Source organism: Eleutherodactylus coqui, chromosome 12 (assembly GCF_035609145.1).
Source record: "Eleutherodactylus coqui strain aEleCoq1 chromosome 12, aEleCoq1.hap1, whole genome shotgun sequence".
In the NCBI taxonomy this organism is placed as follows: domain Eukaryota; kingdom Metazoa; phylum Chordata; class Amphibia; order Anura; family Eleutherodactylidae; genus Eleutherodactylus; species Eleutherodactylus coqui.
Genome location: NC_089848.1, coordinates 55,722,500 through 55,746,830, shown reverse-complemented (window position 1 = coordinate 55,746,830; position 24,331 = coordinate 55,722,500). Strand labels below are relative to the sequence as shown.

The following is a 24,331-nucleotide window of genomic DNA, read 5'->3' as shown; positions in this document are numbered from 1 at the left end:
TGTGCACCGACACTATATACAACACGATGGATACACAACGGTGTTATCACTGAGCTCATTCCCTTATACACCTGAACTGCAGGCCCTTTAGGCAGAACGATTAGCATTCAAACGAGCAAAAGCGAACGATAATCGTTCAGCCTAAATGCACGCGAACAACCGGATGAACGATGAGGCATAAAAATCATCGTTGACTCATTCACTTATCGTTCGGTTAAAATAGTGCCTGTTCATTCGTCACTTATACAGTGAATGTGAATGACTGAACCATTTTTCGTCTGAATGAGCCAACGATGTATCGGCCGGTATAAACAGGTTGCCCGATCGATCGAGCTACGGGTGACGTCATTCACTCATTCGAATGATAATCGTTTGGTGTAAACGGACCCCGAGGCACTATTGATTGCAAGTGCTTATGATTACTGCCTATAAGCTGACAACATTAAGACTTTATCGAAAGGGTCTAAAAATCAAAGACAAGAAAACGATTTGCCTTGACCACATCACATCTATGCAGCATGTGGATCTTCACTTCCAAAATAAAAAGATCAGGAATTAAACCAAAGGACTTGAATTTGTAGTACAGGAAGCTGAAGAGGCAGCAAGCTTCCAAGTGCAAACTTAAAGAGGTCATCGCAGAAGAGAAAAAAAATCTAAAAATCCTCAGAAATGTGGTAAAGCATAAAAGAGAACAGTACTCATCGCTTCATTCCGACCAATATACAGCGATGATATCCAAGGGTCGTCTTGGTCTTTGTTTACAAGCAGGCAGCAGGTGGTCACATACCGTAGTACTGGTATCACTGCTCAACGAAGGAAGCCCTGCTGCCAGGAGTTAGTCATGTGATCGCTGAAGCACCAATTGGCTGCAGCAGTCAAAAGCAGTAGAAAACTTTACTGTTGCCACTTGTAAACAGAGACCCGAAAGGGAAGCTCAGCACTGGATCGTAGGGTTTAAGAGGCAAGTTTAGTTTTTGTTTTTTTATCACATTTGCAAGGATTTTTTTTTCAGGATTTGCAGGGATTTTCAAATTTTTTTCACATCTTGAATAACCCCTTTAAATAACCCCTTTAAATAACTATTGATGATGTATGCTCAGGAAAGGTCAGCAGTAGTCGATAGGCCAGAGTCTGTCGTTCATGAACCTGGTCGATCAGCTGAGTAGGCACCTGTTGTCGGCGCTGCTACACACAGGAGTCAGAGCAGTGCTTACAGTGGGTGCCCGATCACCTGATCGGCGAGGTCCTGATTGGTGGCCCCCAACAGATCAACTACTGATGAGCTTTGTTGAGGATAGATCTTCAATAGTATTTTTGCCTGGAAAACTCCTTTAAAGACTATCTACATTTTCACATTGGAGCACTCCTGCTCCGTTAGCCATTTTTGGCTCCTTCCGGCAGCTGAAGACAACCCATACAGTGCTGAATAGGGCCGTCTTCAGCTGCCGGAACAAGCCAAAAATGGCCGACGGAGCAAGAGTGCTCCAATGTGAAAGTGCAGGTACTCTTTAATGGCTATGCACACCCTTACAACCAACTTGTTTGTATTCCCTAAATGCACCTCAAAACAAAAAGTGCAAATAGTCTCCATCACAAATATCCTACCATTGTGTGTCTACAGCTCTTCCACAAAGTTCTACTTTATGTCACCACAGCTACAGTCTACAGACAAACTCGGCTAAGCTGGATCCTCAAGCCACATTGATTTCTTTATTACTAACTACTGTGTCACATTAATGAATTTGTGCCAAATTTGCGCGCGCAATACATAGTGTATAGAACCCATAGATTTCAAAGGGTTCATTCACATGCATGTTTTTTGCATGCACAAACAAATACTCAGCGTGCTCATATTCCTGCACATTTGATTACGAAAATAGCACAGATTGAACAAATTAACTTAAATCACCCAATTTAATGCATGGGAGTATGGTTGCATTTGTTTTGCGCTTGCAATTGCGTAAAGTTTGCATGTGCAGAAGGTACAGTAAAATACGCACGGCACAAATACACAATGACCATTGCACAAATAAGTGGTACAAATGCGCTTACATCCGTGTGACACCGGCCTAAGTATCATCATATGAAAGGGAATATGACTCAGACTACACAGGGTTTGTTTGTTGTCTGTTACCATGGAGACACATAGGTCTGGATAAGAGCTGTAGATAAAAAGCAATCTACTAAAGTTTCTTCGTTGTTTATTTTAGATGTATAATATCAACAAGAGAGGTAGCAAAGAAGTACATACTCCTTAAACTGTATGATGAGATCACTGTAAATGAGAACCTTGGTTACTGTTAGGCTGGGCTCACACAACCGCGTTTGCTTGTGGGCCCCCAGCAGTGACATGCGTACACGGGTGCTTGCTCCGTGCCATGAATCCAATATCTCCGCACACATATTTCACGTGGCACCTATGAGTAGCACAACTAAAGTCTATGGGATATTGCACAAAAACTGCGCGGGCCATACGGCCGTGTGAGCCCGGCCTTAGAAGGCTGGTATTTAAGATAAACATTGCTATAACTACTTTGAAATCATAACCCAAGAATTTTTCAAAATGCTTTATGCAAAAGGCATGCTAAACGCCCAACTCATTTTATCTAATCATATACCTCATCTGAACCAGCCATATACTCTATGCATCTGTTTATCTACCAGGAAAGCAGATAGGAGCTGGAGAGGTGCGAGCAGACGCTCTGCTGATCTTATCTACTGGAGCTTAATAGTTATTCTAAGCATTAATGATCGGGTCATGAGCATGAGAAACATTACATGAACGGCAGCATATTTACCTGAGTTCTGTTGAAAGCCACACGTGCAAATACCGCCTGCGAGATTCCTGCTCGTTTCAATTCGTCACGCACCCATTGGTAGATATCGGAAGACACCTCTGTGTTGGGCGAGACTTGTTGCTCCATAGGCTTGTTGATGGATCGGCTAACAGGAGGAGGGTGGTTCAAGTACTGTTGGTTTAAGGACTGTTGGGCTAATAGTCTATTCACTGCGTATTGCTGGTTCAATATCTGAGCCATCACCAGCTGCTGATTTACTAACTGAGGGCTAATAGGTGTAGATACAAGTCCTGGGTGCAGGTTGGGAAGCGGAGTCCGCACGGGTGTCTGACTGCCGAGTGAATGCTGTCCTGGGGATGAAGGCTTTTCGGGGCTATTACCGGGAACAGGCTGCTGACCAAAGTTCACATGATTTGTACTTTGTTGAGATAGTTCAGACAGGTCGTCCATGTCAACTATAAAAATAAATTAGACATTAATAAGGGTTTTATTTGATCTCATTAAGAAAAAAAACAGATGGTTGAGTCTTAGAATCTTGGACAACCCAACCCAACCCAACCCAACCATTGACCGTCAAGGCTTCGACTATCAGTGTTGGTATGGCCGGCTGCAGTGATCTTGCAATACACAGCAGCGAATACTATTCTGCACAAACAGAATTGTAAAACTATCCCAAAGCTATTGGATAATTATAGAACAGATGATACCCAAGCCATCCCGGTGACATACGACTCTAGACATGATCAACATATTAGGCAGCATTATATTGGCCAAAAATCTGATTTAAATTTGGCATCTGGCACATTAGGAGAAATTATTTTTTTATAATGGCCGCGGGGTCACTGAATTAATACGGCTCTGACCTTGTATCTGAAAAGTTCAAATAACTGATGAGCCAGTTTCAAAATAGACTTTGGCATTGAGCAGCATATCTGATTAATTCTGCTTTGGGATAGTTTTGAAGGCAAAGTTCAAGTCTTATTAAATAAAAGAAAAAAATCTCTCCCTATACCCACACTTACATATAAAGCAGCCATTCCATAGCTTTGTATTTGCTTTCGTATGACAAATATACAATGAGCCGTACTAGATATAGTAATAGTCATTCTTCATGCTTCATATAACTACAACAGGGTCCGTGTGAAGAAGAAATACATTTTTGGGGTATGTGGCACGACCTTCAGGTGTAATAAAAATGACATGAGATGAGATATTGCTAAAACAGCATGTATACAAGTTACGAGGAAAAAGAACCCCTTCCTCAGTACTCGCTGGAAATTGCTACTGAGGAAGGGGTTCTTTTCCCCCATAACGTGTATACATGTTGGCTTTAAGTAATAAATAGAGAAGTTTGGCAATATTATGCTGAAGGTCGCGCCACATACCCCCCCAAAAACTGTTTATTTCTTCTTTAGAGATGAGCGAGCATACTCGCTAAGGCAAACTACTCGAGCGAGTAGTGCCTTATGCGAGTACCTGCCCGCTCGTCTCTAAAGATTCGGGTGCCGGCGGGGGAGAGCGGTGAGTTGCGGGAGTGAGCAGGGGGGAGTGGGGGGGAGAGAGTGAGAGAGAGATCTCCCCCCCGCACTCCCCCGCCGCTCCCCGCCGGAACCTGCATCTTTTGAGATTTGCATTTTCAATACAAGGAAGGTGAATTATTAGTTTTCTCTCCTTGAATAAGATGACACATTCCAAATTCCCATTTTTATTATCTTCTTCTTTTTTTCTACTACTTTACACAGGGTTCAGGAACAGATCCCAGATCCTGCATTATCATGAAGATTACATCATCTAGTTGTATGCAGAGAAGCACGCTCATTAAACTGATGGAGCTTAAGGGCCATTCATACGTCTTAGATTCAACATAGAATTTGGTACATAGTCTGCACCAGGTCCAATGACAATCTACATGCCAGGCCTGTGAGTGGGGTTTCTGCCACCCTGTTTAGATGCGATGGAGGATTTCCATGCAGAATTTTGGGCGCACCATGACAAACAAAAATAACTGATAATCAGCCATGGAAATACATTATATGCCATTTATTAAATACAGATAAGCCCAGGATTAGCCCCACTGAACAACAAGGGGCTAACCCTGCTGCAGAAAAGCAAGTGTCATCCTGAGATCATTGCTGCGGGAATGCCGACACGTGATCATAAGCTCGGAGGTCATGTGCGCTCAGTGTACCAACAGTTACAACTGCAGTGTATGGAATACACAAGTATCCATTGCCGTAAATAGCACAACTATTAAACAGCATTTCCAGTTAACACGTCTCATATTCTCATCAGCGGGGATCAGGGTGGTGATGTGCCCAGGGGCTGCTGTGGTGCCCCTGTGGCATCATGTGGTGGCCCATGTGCTTGCAAAGCAGTTTAAGGCCCTTCTTCAACACTTCAAAATGAAGCCAATAGGAGCTGGAGGGACACATAAACTTCAGTGTTTTAGCCATCGTAGGGGTACGGCGCTATTTTTTTTCTTGCTTGGGCTACCAATTTCATTTTTGCTGTGACTTTTTGTGAAATATAGTTTTCTGTTTTTAAATTCCTTGTTTCATTGAAATTTTTTTCACCTTTTTTTGTTTTATTAGAGGTAATGCGTGAAAAAAATTGGTCTTCTTTCAATTCACAGTTCTTTATTTTTAAAAAGTAGTAGATTAAGCCCGGCAGCACACGACCAGATTGGATTCCGCATGCGGGAGCCTGTAGTGGAATCCGACCTTGAGCCAAGCCGGCATCCGCACGTACCAGACATTCTTCTCTTCTTTCTGTACTGCGGATGGTCCGCACGGCGAGCCGTCAGACATGCGTGGTACCGTTTTAAGAAAAAAATCCCTGTTTCCCTGTTTTCTGGAATCCGCGACCCTCCTGCAATGTCATTGCGGAAGGGCTGCGGGTCGGACGGCTTCTATTGACTTCAATGGAAGCTGTCCTTGCGGAATCTGCACAGGAATAGAGCTTGCTATGATTTGTCCTCCGTGAGCGGAAAATGGTAATTGGTTTCTACTCATGTAGAGATAGCATGCTATGGCCGGTATTTGTTAAGAAATCCGGATGCGGACGCCCGCTCTGGAATGCGCAATCAAATCCGCCAATAAGCAGCCGCCCTAACTCCAAAATACAGTAAAAGAATGGGCCCCCGATTTTGTTTTGGATATTTTGATATAGATTTTTTATTTTATTGTAATTTTTTTAAACTTATTTTTGTATATATTTTTTTAACATCCATTCCCCCATGACGTAATACTAAACCCCTGGGTCACATTCACAATCCAATTTTTTATATTTCGCAGTTTTCCACTGTAACTGGGGCATCCATAAGGGCCGCATTTACAAGGGAACACAAACCTTTGTGGTTACATTACACACTGGTAGAGAAAAGCTGGGTCTACTAAGACTCAGCAGCTCTGTCTTGCCAAGGATCGGCGGCGATCACTTGATTGCTGGGTCCTATAGAGGAAGCAGCACTGCCGCTTCCTCTATTCTCTACATAGGGCTCATTGGGCGCTATATAGACTGCAAAAGACAAGACAGAAGCGGTTATAAACCCCTTCTACTTGGCAGTCTCTGGCATCTGACCACCCAACCTGTTCCTGTTAAACTGCAGGAGCTCTACACCTGCACCGTATATTTACGAGGGCGCGGCTTTAAAGCCCAGGACCAAGCACCATAGGTGTGCAGAGAACCAATAAAATACGTCCTGAACTTATGGCATGAACAAATACATTTTTTTTTCAGCAAGATATCATTGAAACGATCATCCTGGACACTTCTGCTTAATATCTAATAGAATACATTAGCGCTTTATAGCGCATGTGATATAATCAGGTCCATATTTTCCCAATGGGACTGGTTATACTGGTTACAATTAATTACATGGACTGGTGAATTCTACAATAGACATGTAGTTTATTTGCTATGGAACTTGAAGCAACAGAAATTTCAGTATTTTGCTCTTTGCCAAATCAACTGGAAAGGCAACATTGAAATGCGAATGCTTAAACAAAGAGGACTATAATTTACATGTCACAAAAATCTATTAAACGCATGTATAACCCAAACCCAAGCAAAGGCTGACAAATGTATTTTACAAGCTACTGTACATATTTACAGCTGTTTTTACAGCACTGCTTCCAAGAAAAAAAATACAAAATATAAACCGTCTTCCCTTTATTATACATAAACCGACATTTAGAAAAAAAAAAATATATAGGCCAACTACAATGTAAAGGGCAAAATAGAACAAAAGTTATTAGGTCAGTGAATACGCTCCTTGGAATGTCGAATGGTAGAAAGACTACAGCAATTTATGCAGTAAATTAAAGCAGTCAGAGGTTCTAGATTTCTGAAAAAACACCAAAATAAGAGAGCCCAACCCGTTCTCACACATACACCCCATGCTTCCATGAAACTAGCAATACCTTAAAGAACAAACAAAAGAATCGTGCCTACACATGTTTATGTACATACCCATCATATCTCGTGTCTTCTTGAAATGTTTATACCACCTTCCAAATTCTTGACATTTTGCTGCTGAGACATTTGCATAGTAAGTGCTGTTCACAATGGAAGAAATCATACTCTACAGAGAGAGAGGAAGAAAAAAAAAACATGACGCTAAAAGTGGTCTGAAAGTGTAAAATGTCAACGACTGATTTTCGGAATCATAAAAAAGTTTTCATGATAAAGACATGTTGTATAGACAGTCTAGCGCAGGATGCTGCCCCCGCTGTACAGAAGGTTACAAGACACAGTAGGATGATTGAGTAGTGTAAGAAAACATGATGAAGTAAAGGAAAAAAATCTATAATGTGCTGCAAGCCTTGTATGATCAAAGAATGGAATATCATGAATGGACTAAAGTTCAGGTCTATGAGGCCGCATGTGTATAGAACAGAGGTGTTGGAGCGAAGACCTGCCGTGACTACATAGAGAAAGCCATGCATATCACTACTTTACAGTTTGAGGATTTTCTTGCCGCATGTTTAAGTGATTGTGTGGGTCGGGGAGGAGGATAAATCTTGTAACTTGTATAGTGCCAACTTATTCCGCAGCACTTTCAGGTAATTTATTGTATGGATGCATTGGTCAACCTTGAGCAGGCTACCTGAACCACTGGGGGATTGGACTCACAACCTTCAGGTTGTGAGTGAGAGTTTAGGACTGCATTTATGCTGCCTTAGCACTCAGCACCATTACCTAGCAAGCGTCTATGTTATAACAAGCTTCTACTGTAATATAGCACAGGGGCCAGGAGGTAGGATTATCCGCAATGATAGAATGGGGCCTAAAGATATGGTTTGTACCAATCCTAACTGAGGAGATACACTACTGGCCATAAAGTAAAAAGATTTTGGCAAAGTTTACATAAACACTTCTTATATTACAATGGGATGCTGAAGTTAATAAGTGGCAAAGTTCACATTTTCTGTACTAAGACTATAAAGAGCAATGTGATAATAATGAAATGAGCATAATGGTGGATTATATCAGCAACTGGTTCTTTGAGGGGTAGAATGGAGGGTCCGCAGGGGTGCATCCACACACCAAGGAAATGCTGTCAAATTTTTGTATGGGAAATTTGCCAATTTTCCATAACAGGTAATAGTCGTGTGGAGGAGATTTAAGAAATCCCGTCCGTATGGTGAGGAAGACAATCTGCATGAAACTGGAACAGAATTGACATGCGATGCAGTTAAATCCCTGGCGCGTCAATTCATGCTGCAGATTTTCAATGGAGACTTCATCTCTTTAAATGAGGGGGTGAAATCCGCACCGAACTCCCCAACAATTAGGTTTGGAAAGTCCACAGCATTTCCTCCCCTGTCACGCATGATACCTGCTTACTAAAGGGAATAGATCACCTCATTTTTTTTTGTAGGAATTAAAACCAGATACGGATATTCCTTTTCATAATCTTTTTTTCTGAAGGCAGATTTTTTTTTTTTATTCTGTTTTTGTCCATAACTGTGGGAACTGCTATCTGCCTGAGCTGCTGTCACCAACATACAGAAATCTACTTTACAGCAGCCACATAGAACCTGTAGACTGGAGATGCTTATTAACTTCAATGTTGTGGGCATGCTCTGTGATATATCCAGAGGTCATTCTGTAAGGACGGGGGAGGAGGTGAGCTGTGACCATCACCCATTACCAACGACCTGCTCCTGCATTATCTATACAGACGTCCCATTTTATCGTAATTCCACCTGTGATGATAATGAGATGCCTTCTACAAAGCGATCTCTCCAGAACAGGAAGTGTCAGACAATTACAAAGCCTGGGTGAAAACTGCAAGATTTCAAGATATTTTTTTTTTCTTTTAAATACACTGACATAGAAAATATTTTTTTTTTTTAAAAAAACCTAACAAATCATCCAAACTTCTTAAAACCTATGAAACTTGATGTAGCCAACGGCCCATCTTCTGATGACATCTTCCCGTTAAGTCGCACATTCTATGCGCTAGAGGAATTTCCGATTATTTTCACAGTATTTACCCTGAACTGGTTAATGTATGGATGGAGCAGTCTGCGATCAAATGAATGCAATACATCACAGACACACACACAGACACAAAAAAAAAAAATGAAGTATTTTGGGGATGGTTATTATTCTGCTCAGGAAGCGAAAAAAATAAATAAAATAACAAACAAAAAGAAAATATTGACAAATCTGGTTTACTAGTGTTTAAAGATTTCAAGCTCTATAAAGTAGAGAGGGCAATGACTGAAACAACTTATTTACACAATTATCTAAATACGATTAAACAGCTGATGGACAAATATTAAACTCCAAAATGTATAGTCATTTCAGCTTAATGTAATCCTCTCTCTGTAAACACCCAGGATGATTTTTTCCCAACCAGAACAGTCCTGACATCTCATAAGCCTAAGGGTGAATAGCAAGAGATTGTTTTCGATAGTTATAAATATTCAGGAGACATGCGGACCATCTGCTTTCATAATACAGGTAAAGAAAGGCTGAAATGGAGAACACTTTGCAAAATGGTTCTTAGCAAAGACTTCTCTCCCTTCCAAAAATTTAAAGACAGATGTCAAAAACTGTTTAAACAGTGTAATCTGGACATTACAAAAAGCAATATTTCTCCTGGATCACAGGCGTCGATACTTTCCCCATCTGTGTGGCTACAAATTTCTACACCATCCACGTAATAATTCATACCGGGAAGTTATATGGAGGTGTAAAAAAAAACAAAAAAACCAAAAACTTTACTACCTTGTATGACAACCTGCGACAGCTCGGGGCAATACAGCGAGAAATATTGCCCATAAACACATGTATTAAAAACGGTAGATGTAGATGTAACCCATACATGAATGCAAACTATGCGGCTCGTGCAATTACCTACAATGCATGCCCCGATTTGTGTTCTTCGCAGCACTGGAAGGGCGTTTGTACCTTTATGTAACCTTCATGCTGCTGCAAAGCATGGATGCCAAATTGTTTCCAATGGCCCTAGTGTGTCAGAAGGCGCAGAACCCACAACGTGAACCGCAATTTAATACTACGGGTGAGGTTCTGTTCATTGTAACAGATAATAAGTTATAATAATTAATTAGGCTCTTGTACCTATTAAACAGGGTCTGTTCTCACATCTGAACATCAACTCAAATTTTTTTTCCTGCATTTTATTTTAATTGCTTAAAAGCTGGCAGTAAGAAAAAAAAAAGTTGGAATCCGTACCCATTCTGGGAAAAAAAACATATGAAATATCTGAAGCTGATAATACCTTATAGCCAATCGTTAAAAAAAAAGTACAAAAAAAGTTTAATAGAAACTTTATAGTCATACATTGAATGGGCCAGTTGACTACCGCACATACAAGACTGTGCAAAAGTCTTAGGCAGGTGTGGGGGGAAAAATGCGGCAAAAAGTAAGAATATTTTTCAAGAACAGAAGTCGTCCGATGGTCCTGCTGCAGAACTAATCTACAGTCAATGACCCCAAACGTACAGCCAATGTCATTAAGAGCCATCTTCTGCGTTAAAGAAGAACAAGGAGTCCTGGATGTGATGATATGTCCCCCACAGAGCCCTGATCTCATCATCATCAAATGACATGAAGAGACAGAGGGATTTGAGCAAGCTACATCCACAGAAGATCTCTGGTTAGCTCTCCAAGATGTTTGGAAGAAAATGCCCTGCTGAGTCCCTTCAAAAACTGTGTGCAAATGTACTAGAAGAATTGATGCTGTTTTAAAGGCGAAGGGTGTCACATCAAATATTGATGGGATTAAGATTTCTCTTTTGTTCAGTCCTTTTGAGAAAAATAAACCACTAACACATCCATTTTTTTAAACATTCTTACTTTGCAGTATTTTTTCCACACCAGCACAGTGCTGTACATGCCTATACTTAGAATCAAATGTTATCCACCGGTGGAAAACCTATTGTTCAGTGAAGTTCACCTAAACATACACTCACCCTAACAAACATAAATAAGTCTAAGCATTAATTACACTGCTGATGGAGAGAAGTAGACTATAATTGTACAATACCAAAGCAGACATTATTTTAATTAATGTTATAAAATGAGGCTTCACAAGTATACAGGATCGCTTCAACAGAGTAAGATAATGCCTCTTCCCATGCTTACATCTCTAAGAAAAAAAAAAGTTTTACTATGTACTAAAATGTCTGAGTTAACCTACTGCACATTTGGGGAACCGGAATAAATAAGCCTCCTTACAGCAGGAGGGACCACAAATGTGAGTATGTGATATACAAAAAGTTCTGATATAAAGTCCTGGGTAAAAGTTTTAGGCAGGTGAGGAAAAATGCTGTAGAGTAAGAACTGTTTTTCAAAACTTGAGGGCATCCGATTGGCTCCAAATTTATTCTGCAACAGGACAACAACCCAAAACACCCAGCTAATATCTTCAGTGTAAAGAAGAACAGGGAGTCCTGGAAGTGATGATATGGTCCCTACAGAGCCCTGATGCCATCATCATCCAGTCTGTCTGGGATTACATGAAGGAACAGAAAGAACTGAACAAGCTACATCCACAGAAGATCTCTGAAACAACCTCCCTGCCAAGTTCCTTCAAAAACTGTGTGCAAGTGCACCTAGAAGAACTGATGACGTTTTGAAGGCAAAGGATGATCACGCCAAGTATTGATGTGATTCACATTTCGCGTTTGCTCATTCACTTTGCATTTGGTCAATTGACAAAAATAACCTCTATTTTTTGATCGCCTTCTGACTTTGCGGCATTTTTCTGCACCTGCCTAAAACTTTTGCTGTTGGCTGATTCAGTGGTTAGCACAGCTGACGTGCAGAAGAGGGGTTCCTCGGTTCATGTCAGACTGAGATGGTTTGTGTTTACCCTTCAAAGTCAAAAAAACATACCGATGCGATGCCTTCCTATGAAACTGGTCTGACTGTGTGTGAATACTGTATGAAATAGTGAAATCAGATGGTCCCTACTGAAGATAGGGACTGACGAGCAACTCTGCACAATGCTGTTGGTGCTATGCAATCAACAGGAACTATATTATTCTAGAATTGTTCTCGGTGTGATTCAATGAAGCTATATCTTCTAATCTATATACCTATTTACGCCCATTAACCCGCGCACATTGTTTTTGTGATATGACCTGTCAATCGAACACTGGAAAGTTTTGCTCAACTTGCCCGTTGGTGACGTAATCGACCACTATATTCCACTGACCTAAGTTTTATAAAACGCACTGCAATTTTCCTTCCATTAAAGCCTTTCCAGTTAAGAGAAATCTAATACTCATCAAGCGAACGTATGGATGACTGCATGAAGAGATGAAGACGATTTAACTAAGACGTATCCCTAAGTATCCCTGCAATGTACATGGGGCGTGCGAGTCAATAGGTGGTTGCAAAGTAAGAGGACAGTTCGGCTCATATTCGCAAAGAATACTGTAATGGAAATGCAACTGAAATGAGATAGTAAATGTATCAACAATACATAGAAATGATGGTAACGATAATCCCTAATGGGGCATATATTTAATATTATCATATATTATTAATGAACCAAGACCATAAACCCTATAAATAACCATACGATCACTTCGGTAATTGCAACTACTTCACTTTTCAATAGCATATAGTGAAGATGAAGCAATGTAAAAAAAAAAAGAAAAAAAAAAAAAGTAGATATAAAGAATCGAGCCTAAAAACTAATATTTTCACGCAATTTATCAGCACTTGGATATACTACGAAGTGCTTACATACTCTGCTCATTCTGTATTTAAAATAGACGTAAGACGTAGGGACTGCAGTTGAGGAGGGTAGGGGGGGGGGGGGGGCGATTACTTTACAACTGCCTCATTGGATCCGAATATCCCTACATACATAGGCCAAGTCCATGGACCAAATTTTAATGTTTCCGGATTTTTCTAGAACACAATTAATCTTTAAAACCATAAATGGAAAATGATATATAGTATCATTTCAAAATCTACAATAAAATAATGTTTTTCCCCTCAAAATTACAGATATTCTTCCCTTATCGCATTAATCCTTCATAGCGCCAATTAAAACTGTCCCGGCTTATTAAAAATATCAATAATTTTTTTTTTTGCCATTTTCTTCCAGGGTTAGAACACCTTCTATGCCTTCCGAATGTAACGTCTGAAAATAGCCATTCTTAAAGACACAAAAAAAAAAAGACACTCAACTAGTTCAATCGTTTACCTAAAAATTATGATCAAAAGAGTGCTTTAATTACGGAAAATATTAATGAAAGCGTATTCAAAGACTAAATAAAGAGACCACCATTTGCATACCCCATTATAAATCAGCTCAATACTCAAGAGTAAAGAGGATAATAAAAAAAAAGGGAAGGAGAAAAAAGAAAAAAAAAAAAAGAGAGATAACATTATTTTTTTTTCGTTATCGGAAAAGCAAGATTTTTACCTGCATATATAAAATCAGTAAAGGAGGGGTTCTTCTTTTAAAATACTAAAAAAATGTTGTTTCTTTATAAAAAAAAGTGTATTTTGATGTTTTGGTATACAAAAAAAACAATAATAATATGGAACACATCCTATCTGCAGGTAGCAGCTCCAGCGAACACCTCCACTGGATACAGACGTGGCAGTGCTGCAAACACAGAAATGAACGGTCTATAAACAGTGAATAGAATTCTGATTATATCCAGTCCAACAATTATTGAACAGGAGCCATAAGACCGGAGCGGGAGACAGAAAATAACGGTGCAGGATACCAACTGGACAAAGAGTTTAAAATGACTCAACAATACGTCTTTTTACGAAAAGCAGGCGCGTTCTTTTTTTTTTTTGGAAAATATGGACTACGAAAATGAACAACAAGGCAAAAAAAAAAAAAAAAGAATTCTTTGAGTCAAAATGTAACAAAATCATCAGTAGACTCTAATGTGCTGCACTGTGAATGGGCAGAGTATGTATCACACTTCATCAGAATACTAATGAATAACACTGAAGACGTGTTGCTACCAGCTTCAAATTGCCAAAGAATTGCGCAAAGATGGCAGCTCTGAGAAATACCGTGGAAATTATATGTTAATGGCTTAAAAAGGAAATACAATACAAGCATATGGGTCTATTAGTAAAAGCTGGAAAAGCTTGTATCAGCCAGAGCCAATCAAGGTAATTATTTGTAAACACCATCAATAAGATGGGCTGAGAAGACTTAAGTAACCAAATCATTGTGAAAAAACCCAAAAACCACAAGTCCCTATCAGGACGAACGTGACCCTGCTGCAATCCACTAGCAGGTCATTCGAGATCAGTATTTAAGAAAGCGCCAGATTTCAATGGTTTAATTGTACTACTAGAATATTTTAATTAGATTATATGACAGGATTCTAATTGTGTTGCTTGTAATTATTCCGTGTCCCTAGAGGAATCTTTTCTCACTTTTTTTCCCCCCCTTTAGCTGCATGCATAATTCATTGTTTGGGTGTAGACATTTGTACAAGACATTTTCCTACTATTGTGGACAGCATGTAACACTAGTGTACAGTGGCAATTACATCACAGCGCTGGAGAGCAACTGCAGGTGAGAGGAGATCAACACATCAGGAACCGCTGTACAACACTATAGACGAGTGCTAGAGGTGACGACGAGCAGGATACAATTACCAGACGAGCGCCGCGGCAGTCCTTGGACTGCTGACAAAAAGAGTAAGCGTTTGTCAATAACGTTCGATTCCTTGATACCTGTGAAAGGGGGCATTCCTTAGCGAGCGAGCTCTGGTTCATATCTTTCAGTAAGTCCTTCAGAGCGTTGCGTACTGTTATGTGGGACCACTGTTCGGGAGGTAAGTCTTCAAGTTTAGGGCAACTATTAGAGACAGATTAGAGAAGAGATTATTACAAGATTGCAGCCTGCTGCAGAACATTCCTTTAAGACAGACAGATTTCATTTTGCGCATCAAGCAGATGCATCTGGAGATTGCTCTCGGTCTCCTGATTGTTCCGATTAGTTAATTACTTTATACAACACATCTGCTGTATTGATGCATGAATTATACATCAGCTGCATGTGGCGACTATTTTTGCATGTTACTTCTACCTTCCTGCTCTGATGCGCTTGGTGAAACAATTTAAGGTGCAATGCCTTCTCACAACTGATCATGAGAAACAGACTTAAGAACATTTTTTTTTTTCCCCCCTTACAATGGCCATTGGAGTATAAAAGGAAAAAAAAAAAAAAAAAGAAGAATCACATACCAGATTACATTAAGAAGGGTGAAGTCATTCTTTCGCAGAACATACCCAGATGGCATGGTACAGGATATGCAAAATATTTTTCTGTTAAGTACATTTTATGTAAAACACCAATTTGTAATGCATGTATTGAATTAATTGACTAAATATAATTCAGTACATATAGCGAGACTAAAAAAAAAAACATTGTCAAAGTGACAATGTTAACTTTAAGATTTCTTTTAAACTTTGATTTGGGTCTACGACTGTCTTGTCATTAGGAGCGAGTGATATGGGAAGATTACGCATCTGCTGCTGCTATGGAACAAAGCGCTTCTGCAATCGTGTTATGACTCACCTGTGTAGCTGTATTTTCAGGGTGACCACATGAAACACGTCTTGAAGCATATCTGCTACGGTTGCATCGGGTGCATCTGTCACGCAGGAGAGTGGAACTGGATTCCATTTACCGACCTGGATTAGCCCTAAACCAAGAGGACAAAGTGATAGTTCCAATGAGTGACATAAAAAACAAAAAACGACAACAAAAATGTAACACTGCCTGGCTATTTATACTTAATGGGAAAATACCATCCTACAACACATTAAGGAACAAGTGACATATATATATATACATACACTTATATGTATATCTAGATAGATATCCATATAGATATATATCTATATATATACACATATATATTTCTAGATAGCTATCCATATATGTATATATCTATATATATATCTATATAAATAGATATATATCTATATATATTTTTTCATATATATATATATATATATATATATATATATATATATATATATATATATATATATATATATCTTAACCTGCATAGATTCTGAATAAGCCTTAATATTTGTACATAATGAGAAACTAAAGCCCCGACGATTTCACACTTTACGAAATAGTCAGCAGCAAATTACGCTGCCTAAATAATAATAAAAATGTGAAAACTGAAAAAGGAAACACATCTAGGTATTCAGTCATAAATGCAAATTGACTCTCCGCATTCCATCTGCTCAGATATGCTCAGCATTTCTCCCTAGATTCTCAGTGGACCATATTATTAAGGTCAATAGGCATGCTAATGATTCAGTGATAACATCTGAAGTCCCTTACAACTAGCCACATTATTTACAATTTAGTTGGGAAAAAAATGAAAAATATATATATATATATATTATTATGGATGGGAGAAAAATAAAAAAAAATACATTTTGTATAATATTTTCTTACAACTTTTCTATTCACCTTTGGCCTGGGCAGCTGCGCTGTGAGAATATCCAAGGGAGAGAAGAGCCATTTCGATCAACTGGTTGAAAAGCATGTCCTTCCTAACCAATACGAATTCTGCATGTTCTTCTTTGCAGTCGTACTCAATGAAATTTTCATAGTGTTCCACGACACAGAAAACTGGAAGCATATTTCCTAAGGAAACGAGGGGGAAAAAAAACAAAATATTCAGATTGATGACCAGACTGTGTATACCACCGCAAAGAAAATAACAAGCAGCAAGTTTATGTGGAGAGGACTGAGAAAAGAAAAAAAAAAGGGGGAGTGTTACTTCTAAGAATGAGCATAAGTACATCATCGACCTAAAAGTGTCAGCTGTACGTTCTGCAGCGGGAAAATTGTATTCGATGTTTGGCCAAAATATGTGTCCCCTCCAAAGCTTCAAGTTACAAAACAAAAAACTTTCAAAAAATTATATTAACGATCAACAACATCAAAAAAAAAAAAAATTGCCGTCTTATTAACCCTTCCATTCCGCTAAAATGTAAAAAAAAAAAAATTGCCAAATCACTATAAAACACAACCGGACCGTCATTGGCTACAACCTTTAAGAATTACACTTCACTAACGTTCCAGTGTCATCATACGCTCCAGTGCTTATGATGGAGACAGCAGCCACAAGAGTGATGTATACTCATGAGTCGCAAGCAGCAGAATACGGTGTATGATCTTCAAAAGTTAAAAAAAAAAAATCAAGAAACGCGTTTCGTTTACCAAGACATATGAAATAAAATGAACTTGCTTAAGTCAAGCACAGAGCCTCCTTCATCTCATAGATATCTGACTACAGGTATGTCACGATAGAGGTGCGGACTACTGTTAGTGCGACGAAAAACAGACGCCCCCCCCCTCCCCCCACGAAAAATGTGCTTATTTTAAATAGATCATAAATAACATACAACTACACATTCACAAAAAAAAAATCTTAAAAAGTAATGTTTTTTTTCTTGCTGGTCCACTTGGCATACAATAGGTTAACGTCTAGAAAATTCTTTCAGCGTGTAGGAAGACTGTAGCTATTCTCTTCTGAAGGAGTAGCTAAGTGGGGATTCCTCTGTCTTTGAAGTGGGTGAGGGGAGCTCAATTCATTATCTGAACTCTCCTTGCGACCTTATACAAGTCACTCATTTGTTCTTTCCTGGCACAGAGGAGTAGATTACCATCTAGTCGATGTGAAGGCTCCCTGCGCTGGAAACCTACAACTGCTGGATCATTGTATAGGAAGATATAGATGTCAATGCGTTGTAAGAAGCTTTGCTGATACAAATGTGCAGATTGTAACGATCGGATCTCTCGCTCCTAGCCAGAGTATTGTTTAGAGTGCAAGTGATGCGTTCCGAGCACCTATGTCAGGTATCCCCTATATACCCCTTGGTCAAGTGATCAGTATTACACAGCAGCCCTGTCACCCAAGTGCTCCCTTCCTGATCTAATACTTGGCTCAGCTTCCCAGTTCAGCAACTTTATAACTGTCCAGCATTAAAAAAGAGGAAAGCTTTGGTCAGTGCTAAAAATACAAGATGATTCCAACCTGAAGGCACTGCTAGGGCTTTTGCTGAACATTTATGACTCTATGTAAACAACAAGTCTGCATAAGGAGCACTGCAGGTCTGTAGAACCCTTGTCTAAAAGTGTCCTGGCATTAAAAGTGAACTGTGCAAATATCACATAGTACCAAGAGACAGCTGAAATCTCCTATTTAGGAATTTATAGAACTTATATGTTTGCAGGCGTCAGAAAGTCCTGTGATCGAGTCTCGCTCCAGCTCCTCGGTACAATATTAATGCACTCGCTTTGAAAAAGCCATAATAAATTATATTTTTAATGCTTGTTCTACCCAGGCTTTCTTAAGATGCATACATTCTTGGCAAACAATCAATAAATAGGGTAATCATGAACAGAGGCCAAAGAATTTGCTGAAGTGCTGTTTTTCCATTTTAATAGATAGAGATCTAACAATACCAACTGCTGTGTCTGTTCATTTTAGGATCAATATATGCTTTGTTTTCGCCAAACCGAATGCAAAATGAATGATTGTATGATAAATGTTACACTTTGGAGTACAATGAAATTCCATTGCCTTCAACTATGTACTCGAAAATTATCAGTTGTCTGGAGAAGAATGCACATTGCATTCCAGGAGGATAAAGAAAAACATCTACTTTAGCAAAAAGAATTGTTATTGTTGTGTTTGGAGAAGAAATAAATAAATAAAAAAAGAGTAAAAAAAGAGAAAAAAAAAAATAGATCATTTTGCTTTTGTGGTTATTAAAGTAAGTTGGGACTCGCAACTATTTTAGAGAACCACAAGTGAGGTTAGCATGTGGAGCTAGGGGAAAACGGAAAAGAGACGTAAAAGAATAGTAAATCGATTAAAAAAAATAAGTAATAGGACGATCTATGATGTATTGTTGTACCTGACGAAATGGAAAGCCAAAATCCTAAACAAATACCCCAAAAAACCCTAAAAGGAAATCGGATGGCGAAAGTGCAACTTCAAAGTTTCGTTCGAAACCAAAAATTTCCTAGAAGGCTGCAGCAGTTTCTCCTTCACCTAAAATTCAGGATGGGGAGGGAAATGAAGAATATTACCTTTTCTGATAGTGCTCCTCATCATGTGTGCAGAGTGTCTAAGTGGCACCCCTTGCATTTTTGCTCCTGTGCTTCCAAGTCTTACTCTTCCTAGAGGACTTCCATTCTGCTCAAGGCGGGCTATTTTGGCTGGCGGACCTTTTGGATCGCTTACATTGTTAGACATTTCTGAATGTTCTATCCCCTGAGTTGTCTCGTTCGAATGATCCATGCTCAGTCCCGCCTCTAAGGATCACCTGGCACAATTAAAAAAAAAAAAAAAAACACAACAAAAAAAAAAAACACAGAAGTATTTATAAATCAACGAGGCGCGCTTGTCTGCGGGAATAAAAAAAAAATACACCATAACCACATTTTACTTGTATAGACATAGGTTTATATACATGGTCATAATTTAAATGTAACACACAGGCTGGGCTGGTCCACGTATGCCTCAAGACCAGAGCCAGCCCAATCTTTCATAGTCAACTATTAAGCTGGTCCTTATTGATTTTGCTTCGAAAGTCTCGTCACTGTATAGGATGGCGTGTGTTTAGAGTCAAGAACCCATGGCACATTACGTTACTAACTGCAATGTCAGTTGGCAAGCAAACCGATAAAACGAAGAACACACAATGACGGGGTTATTAGGTTTTACTTTTATCAGAGCTGACAGTGACAGCAGGAACCTATGACGCTACTGTCTTTCAGTATCACAAAGTAAGACCCTCGTTTAAGGTATGCGGCCAAAGTATATAGCTAAGAATTTTAAAAAGAGGGTCTAAGTGAATTATAAGAGCAAATACCTGACTTCCAGATACTATTATATCCACCAAGTGCTCACGGCTACTATGTCAGCATGTTCAGCCCAAGCTAGAACGTCCCATCTACACAAGCACCGGCTGCCAGGACCTCTCCAAGGTGAAAGGGCACTTGTACAACTCTATAGACCAGAAAGTTGCAAGATGTGTGAAACTTCTTATCATTAGGGGACTCCTTTTTAAAGCTGTATCATATATATACTGTACTCTATGATGGAGAAATAAGGGACCAGACCTGTCACCACCAAACTTCTATCACCTACCAATGACTACTCCTTCCAAAGAAAGTTTGGACTTTAAGTTAAGTTATAGTTTGGACAGCTAGAATTGAAAAGGGCCATCTTATCGCTTTAAGTGCGGCCAAACGTCTTAAGAAATTACCCCTCTCTCATTGCATTTTCTAAAGTTTTATGCCAGAAAAGTTGTGAGATGACACATCTCCTTAGAAGAAGTACAGGAGAGCCGCACTATACATCATCCGGAGTACAGGAATGGAATCTATTCACCATGGTCCTGACTCTGTCACAGTGATACATATGGGAGGTTCCACTACTGCTATAGTGTATATATAGATTATATATATATATATTATTTCACACTCTTCTCAGTCTACTCTTTTGTAATATACAATTTCCCCATCATTGTCACAATCTGTATCAAGCATATAGAAAACATCTAATTTCCCCATTGAAAGCAGCGTGCCCAGGGCTAAAGTTCACCAAGATCTCAGTTACAAATAATGACAAGCAGAGCGTACCCACAATGACAGCACAAGGCGGTGACTATTATCTGTAGTTATCCCTGTCAGCCAGAGCCTTTTTCTTCTTAACCCATTCACTGCAAAAATGAGGAAAGGGGGGTGGGAGGGATGACTATAAGGCTCATGGCAAGTCTTCTGCCTGGATCACAACAAACATGCCTAACCCATAGAGAAAGCAGCACAACATCTCAAGATCAGTCCACACACATTGCAAACATTGATACAATGTATCCGTTTTTTTCTTTGACTCACGACTGTATCTCACAGATAACATCAACATTGGTTACGAAAGTTGTCAAGAAAAAAGTCTGAAGGAACACTTTGATAACTATCATTGAGATATCAATCACTTTTTCTGAGCATCTCAAAAAAGTTCTAACAGAAATGTTACAAATTAGAAAACGTTACATATTAGGACAAAAGTAGCAAATTCTGTTTATATAAAGAACAAACCACTAATATTTCCCACCCTGGTTGGATGATTTCTGCCACGACTTCTGCAAAGATAATATCAACGGTGCCATGGCATACCTATAAGGAAGGTGTCTACACGTTAAATTATAAGACGTCTCAAGGGTCAAAAAGTGGAGATGACACATTGAGTTAATGACCGGTCTATATGAATCACTGGAAGCAGGTATATAATTACTACTGTGTATATATAAAGAAGGGGTGTGTTTGTAGGCAACACACAAGACACTTATTGTAAGAAATAGAAGGGTCACAAGGAGAGGAAAAAAAAAAAGCAAATCATAGCAATCAGTCTTAATTCTAGTAATAATGAAACACTGGCTGGAAAGAGCGTCGCGGGACCGAGTAAAAGTTTCCACGTCGCTGTCACTCTACATACTACGGTGACAGGGCATCAACTAACACAGTCCCAGGAGATACAGGAAGCCTGGAAGTTACATCCAAGGCTGCCGCAGCCTCCAGTCCACCCGATCCCGGCCAGGATTTCCCTTTGACCTTTTAAAGAGACAAAGAAGCAAAAGTGCTACACAGTATCACAACACAACACAGTGGAAACAATACTCACCACCACAACACATAAATAGAAAGGTCGGAGGGGCGTCCTCACAGTATAGAAGGGGAAGGGGCTCCTTATGTAGCAGCACACGAAGAAGAATCCTCTTCTAGATTAAATGTTTATGTTCTTCCACCAAAATGGAGGAAGAAGAAGAAAAAATAAATAAAAATAAAAAAAACAATAATAAATAATAAATAAAATTAAAAAGCGGAAGGGGGAAAAAAAGCAGCAAGCTGAAAGAAGAAGTCAGTCTGGAGAGGTGTCCGTGAAGCTTGCAATCAAATCAAGCCCCAGCATAGTGACAAAACAAGAGGGGGGGGGGGGAATAAGAAGTGTTCAAATATAGAAAGGGACGGCTGATAACAGAGAGTCCATTAATGCAAAAAAAAAAAAAAATTGGAAAAATTAAAAAAAAAAAAATACTAATAAATAAAAAAAAAAGAAGAAGCAAAAAAAAAAAAAGCAGCAAAGTTTTCTTCCAGGATGAATTGAAGAGGAGAGCTGGGAAGCTGCTGATGACAGGTGGACTGTGTGTGCAGAAGTAGATGGAAGGTGGTGGGCTGATCTCACGGATAAGGGGGGGAAATAAATAATAATAGATGGAAGAAGAAGAGAAGACAAGTGAGGAAAGTGAGAGCAGCAGCAGTAGTAGCAGCAGCTCCAGTCCTTGTCACAGGGGGAGGGAGGGACCCGGGGAAGTGCTCAGTAGTTTCTGACAATGGGCAGGAGGATGGGAGTTGTGCTCCTCCGGGCTGCCGTGCTGCTGCTGCTGCTGCTGTCCGGAGCCGCTTTGCTTTCCTCTCTCTCTCTGCGTTTCTGTGTCCCCATTAAATTATTAGTTGTATTGACTCATCCCTCCTCCTCCTCCTCCCGCCGCCGCCGCCGCTAATAATAAGGAGGATGCAGCCGCTGCTCTCCGAGGAGATGTCGGGGTTGCTGTTGTTGCTGCTGCAGCTTCTTCTTCCTCCTCCTCATTTTAATACAAAAGCAAGAGCAGCCAGGCCACCGCCGGAGCTCCAGCTCCCGTCCTGCAGCCCCAAGCCCTTCCCTGGCGGCCCCGGATCAGCCGACGTCCTGGGAGAGACACTGAGGAGGAGGAGGAGGAGAGACATGATGAGAGGGGGAGGAGAGCAGCGGGCTGGGAGAGCTGGGATCCGGACGGGGATAGGGAATAGATAGGGAAGTCCGAGGAAGGGGCATTGGTCCGGGTAACGGGGAGGGGGGTAATTAGGAGGTGGTAAGGGGGGGTGGAGGAGGAGGAGGGGGGCTGTGGGGGGGTGACGGGGGATTTCCGGACGCGCAAGAATCTCTAATCTTCTTGATTAGAGTGAGGCGGCTGCGCGCAGATTATACACAATGGCCGGAATAACAGGGAGCAGTGAGGGGAGGAGGAGGCGGGAAGCATCATGGCCGGGGAGGGAGGCTGAGCCCACGGTGACACACACGGCCGGGGAGGAGTGTGCAGCCGCTGACAGCCTGTCACCGCTTAACCCCTTAGCCGGCCGGCTCCGCACAATGGCCGCGGGAGAGGAAGGAGTTGCTGCTACTTTGTGGAGTGGCTTGGAGACATGCCCGGGGAACTCCTGGGAGGGGAGGAGGAGGGGGACGTGGGAGGAAGATGGTCCACACTGGGGGGACAGGAGGAGGAAGAAGAGTCAACACTGGGGGGACAGGAGGAGGAAGAAGAGTCAACACTGGGGGGACAGGAGGAGGAAGAAGAGTCAATACTGGGGGACAGGAGGAGGAAGAAGAGTCAACACTGGGGGGACAGGAGGAGGAAGAAGAGTCAACACTGGGGGGACAGGAGGAGGAAGAAGAGTCAACACTGGGGGGACAGGAGGAGGAAGAAGAGTCAACACGGGGGACAGGAGGAGGAAGAAAGGTCAACACTGGGGGGACAGGAGGAGGAAGAAGAGTCAACACTGGGGGGACAGGAGGAGGAAGAAGAGTCAACACTGGGGGGACAGGAGGAGGAAGAAGGGTCAACACTGGGGGGACAGGAGGAGGAAGAAGAGTCAACACTGGGGGGACAGGAGGAGGAAGAAGAGTCAACACTGGGGGGACAGGAGGAGGAAGAAGGGTCAACACTGGGGGGACAGGAGGAGGAAGAAGAAGGGTCAACACTGGGGGGACAGGAGGAGGAAGAAGAGTCAACACGGGGGTGGGGGGGGACAGGAGGAGGAAGAAGGGTCAACAATGGGGGGACAGGAGCTGGGGACTCCACTTTTGCGGAAGGTGTACCTCACTACGGGGGACATGACAAGGTGCACCCTGTACAGGGCCGTGCTGCCTGACCGGGACATTACCTCACTGTACTGTATATAACCCCACTGTACTACATACATT

General features: G+C 40.8%; 1 protein-coding gene across 7 annotated transcripts in view; it reads right to left on the bottom strand.

Annotated features, from left to right (window-relative positions):
• Positions 1–24,331, bottom strand: part of SATB1 (SATB homeobox 1) — a 157,073-nt gene that overhangs the window by 62,063 nt on the left and 70,679 nt on the right. The window contains exons 1-7 of one of the 7 annotated variants that reach the window (XM_066585454.1): positions 21,995–22,423; positions 19,399–19,634; positions 16,765–16,941; positions 15,850–15,976; positions 15,003–15,126; positions 7,269–7,380; positions 2,799–3,253 (exon numbers count right to left, since the gene is read on the bottom strand). In XM_066585454.1, the coding sequence (XP_066441551.1) occupies positions 2,799–3,253; positions 7,269–7,380; positions 15,003–15,126; positions 15,850–15,976; positions 16,765–16,941; positions 19,399–19,609 (1,206 nt within the window). In that variant the 5' untranslated portion in view covers positions 19,610–19,634; positions 21,995–22,423. Of the gene's footprint in view, positions 1–2,798; positions 3,254–7,268; positions 7,381–15,002; positions 15,127–15,849; positions 15,977–16,764; positions 16,942–19,398; positions 19,635–20,183; positions 20,200–20,955; positions 21,067–21,994; positions 22,424–24,331 lie in introns of those variants that run through there. The other 6 variants (XM_066585453.1, XM_066585449.1, XM_066585451.1 and 3 more) reach the window with 6 other exon arrangements.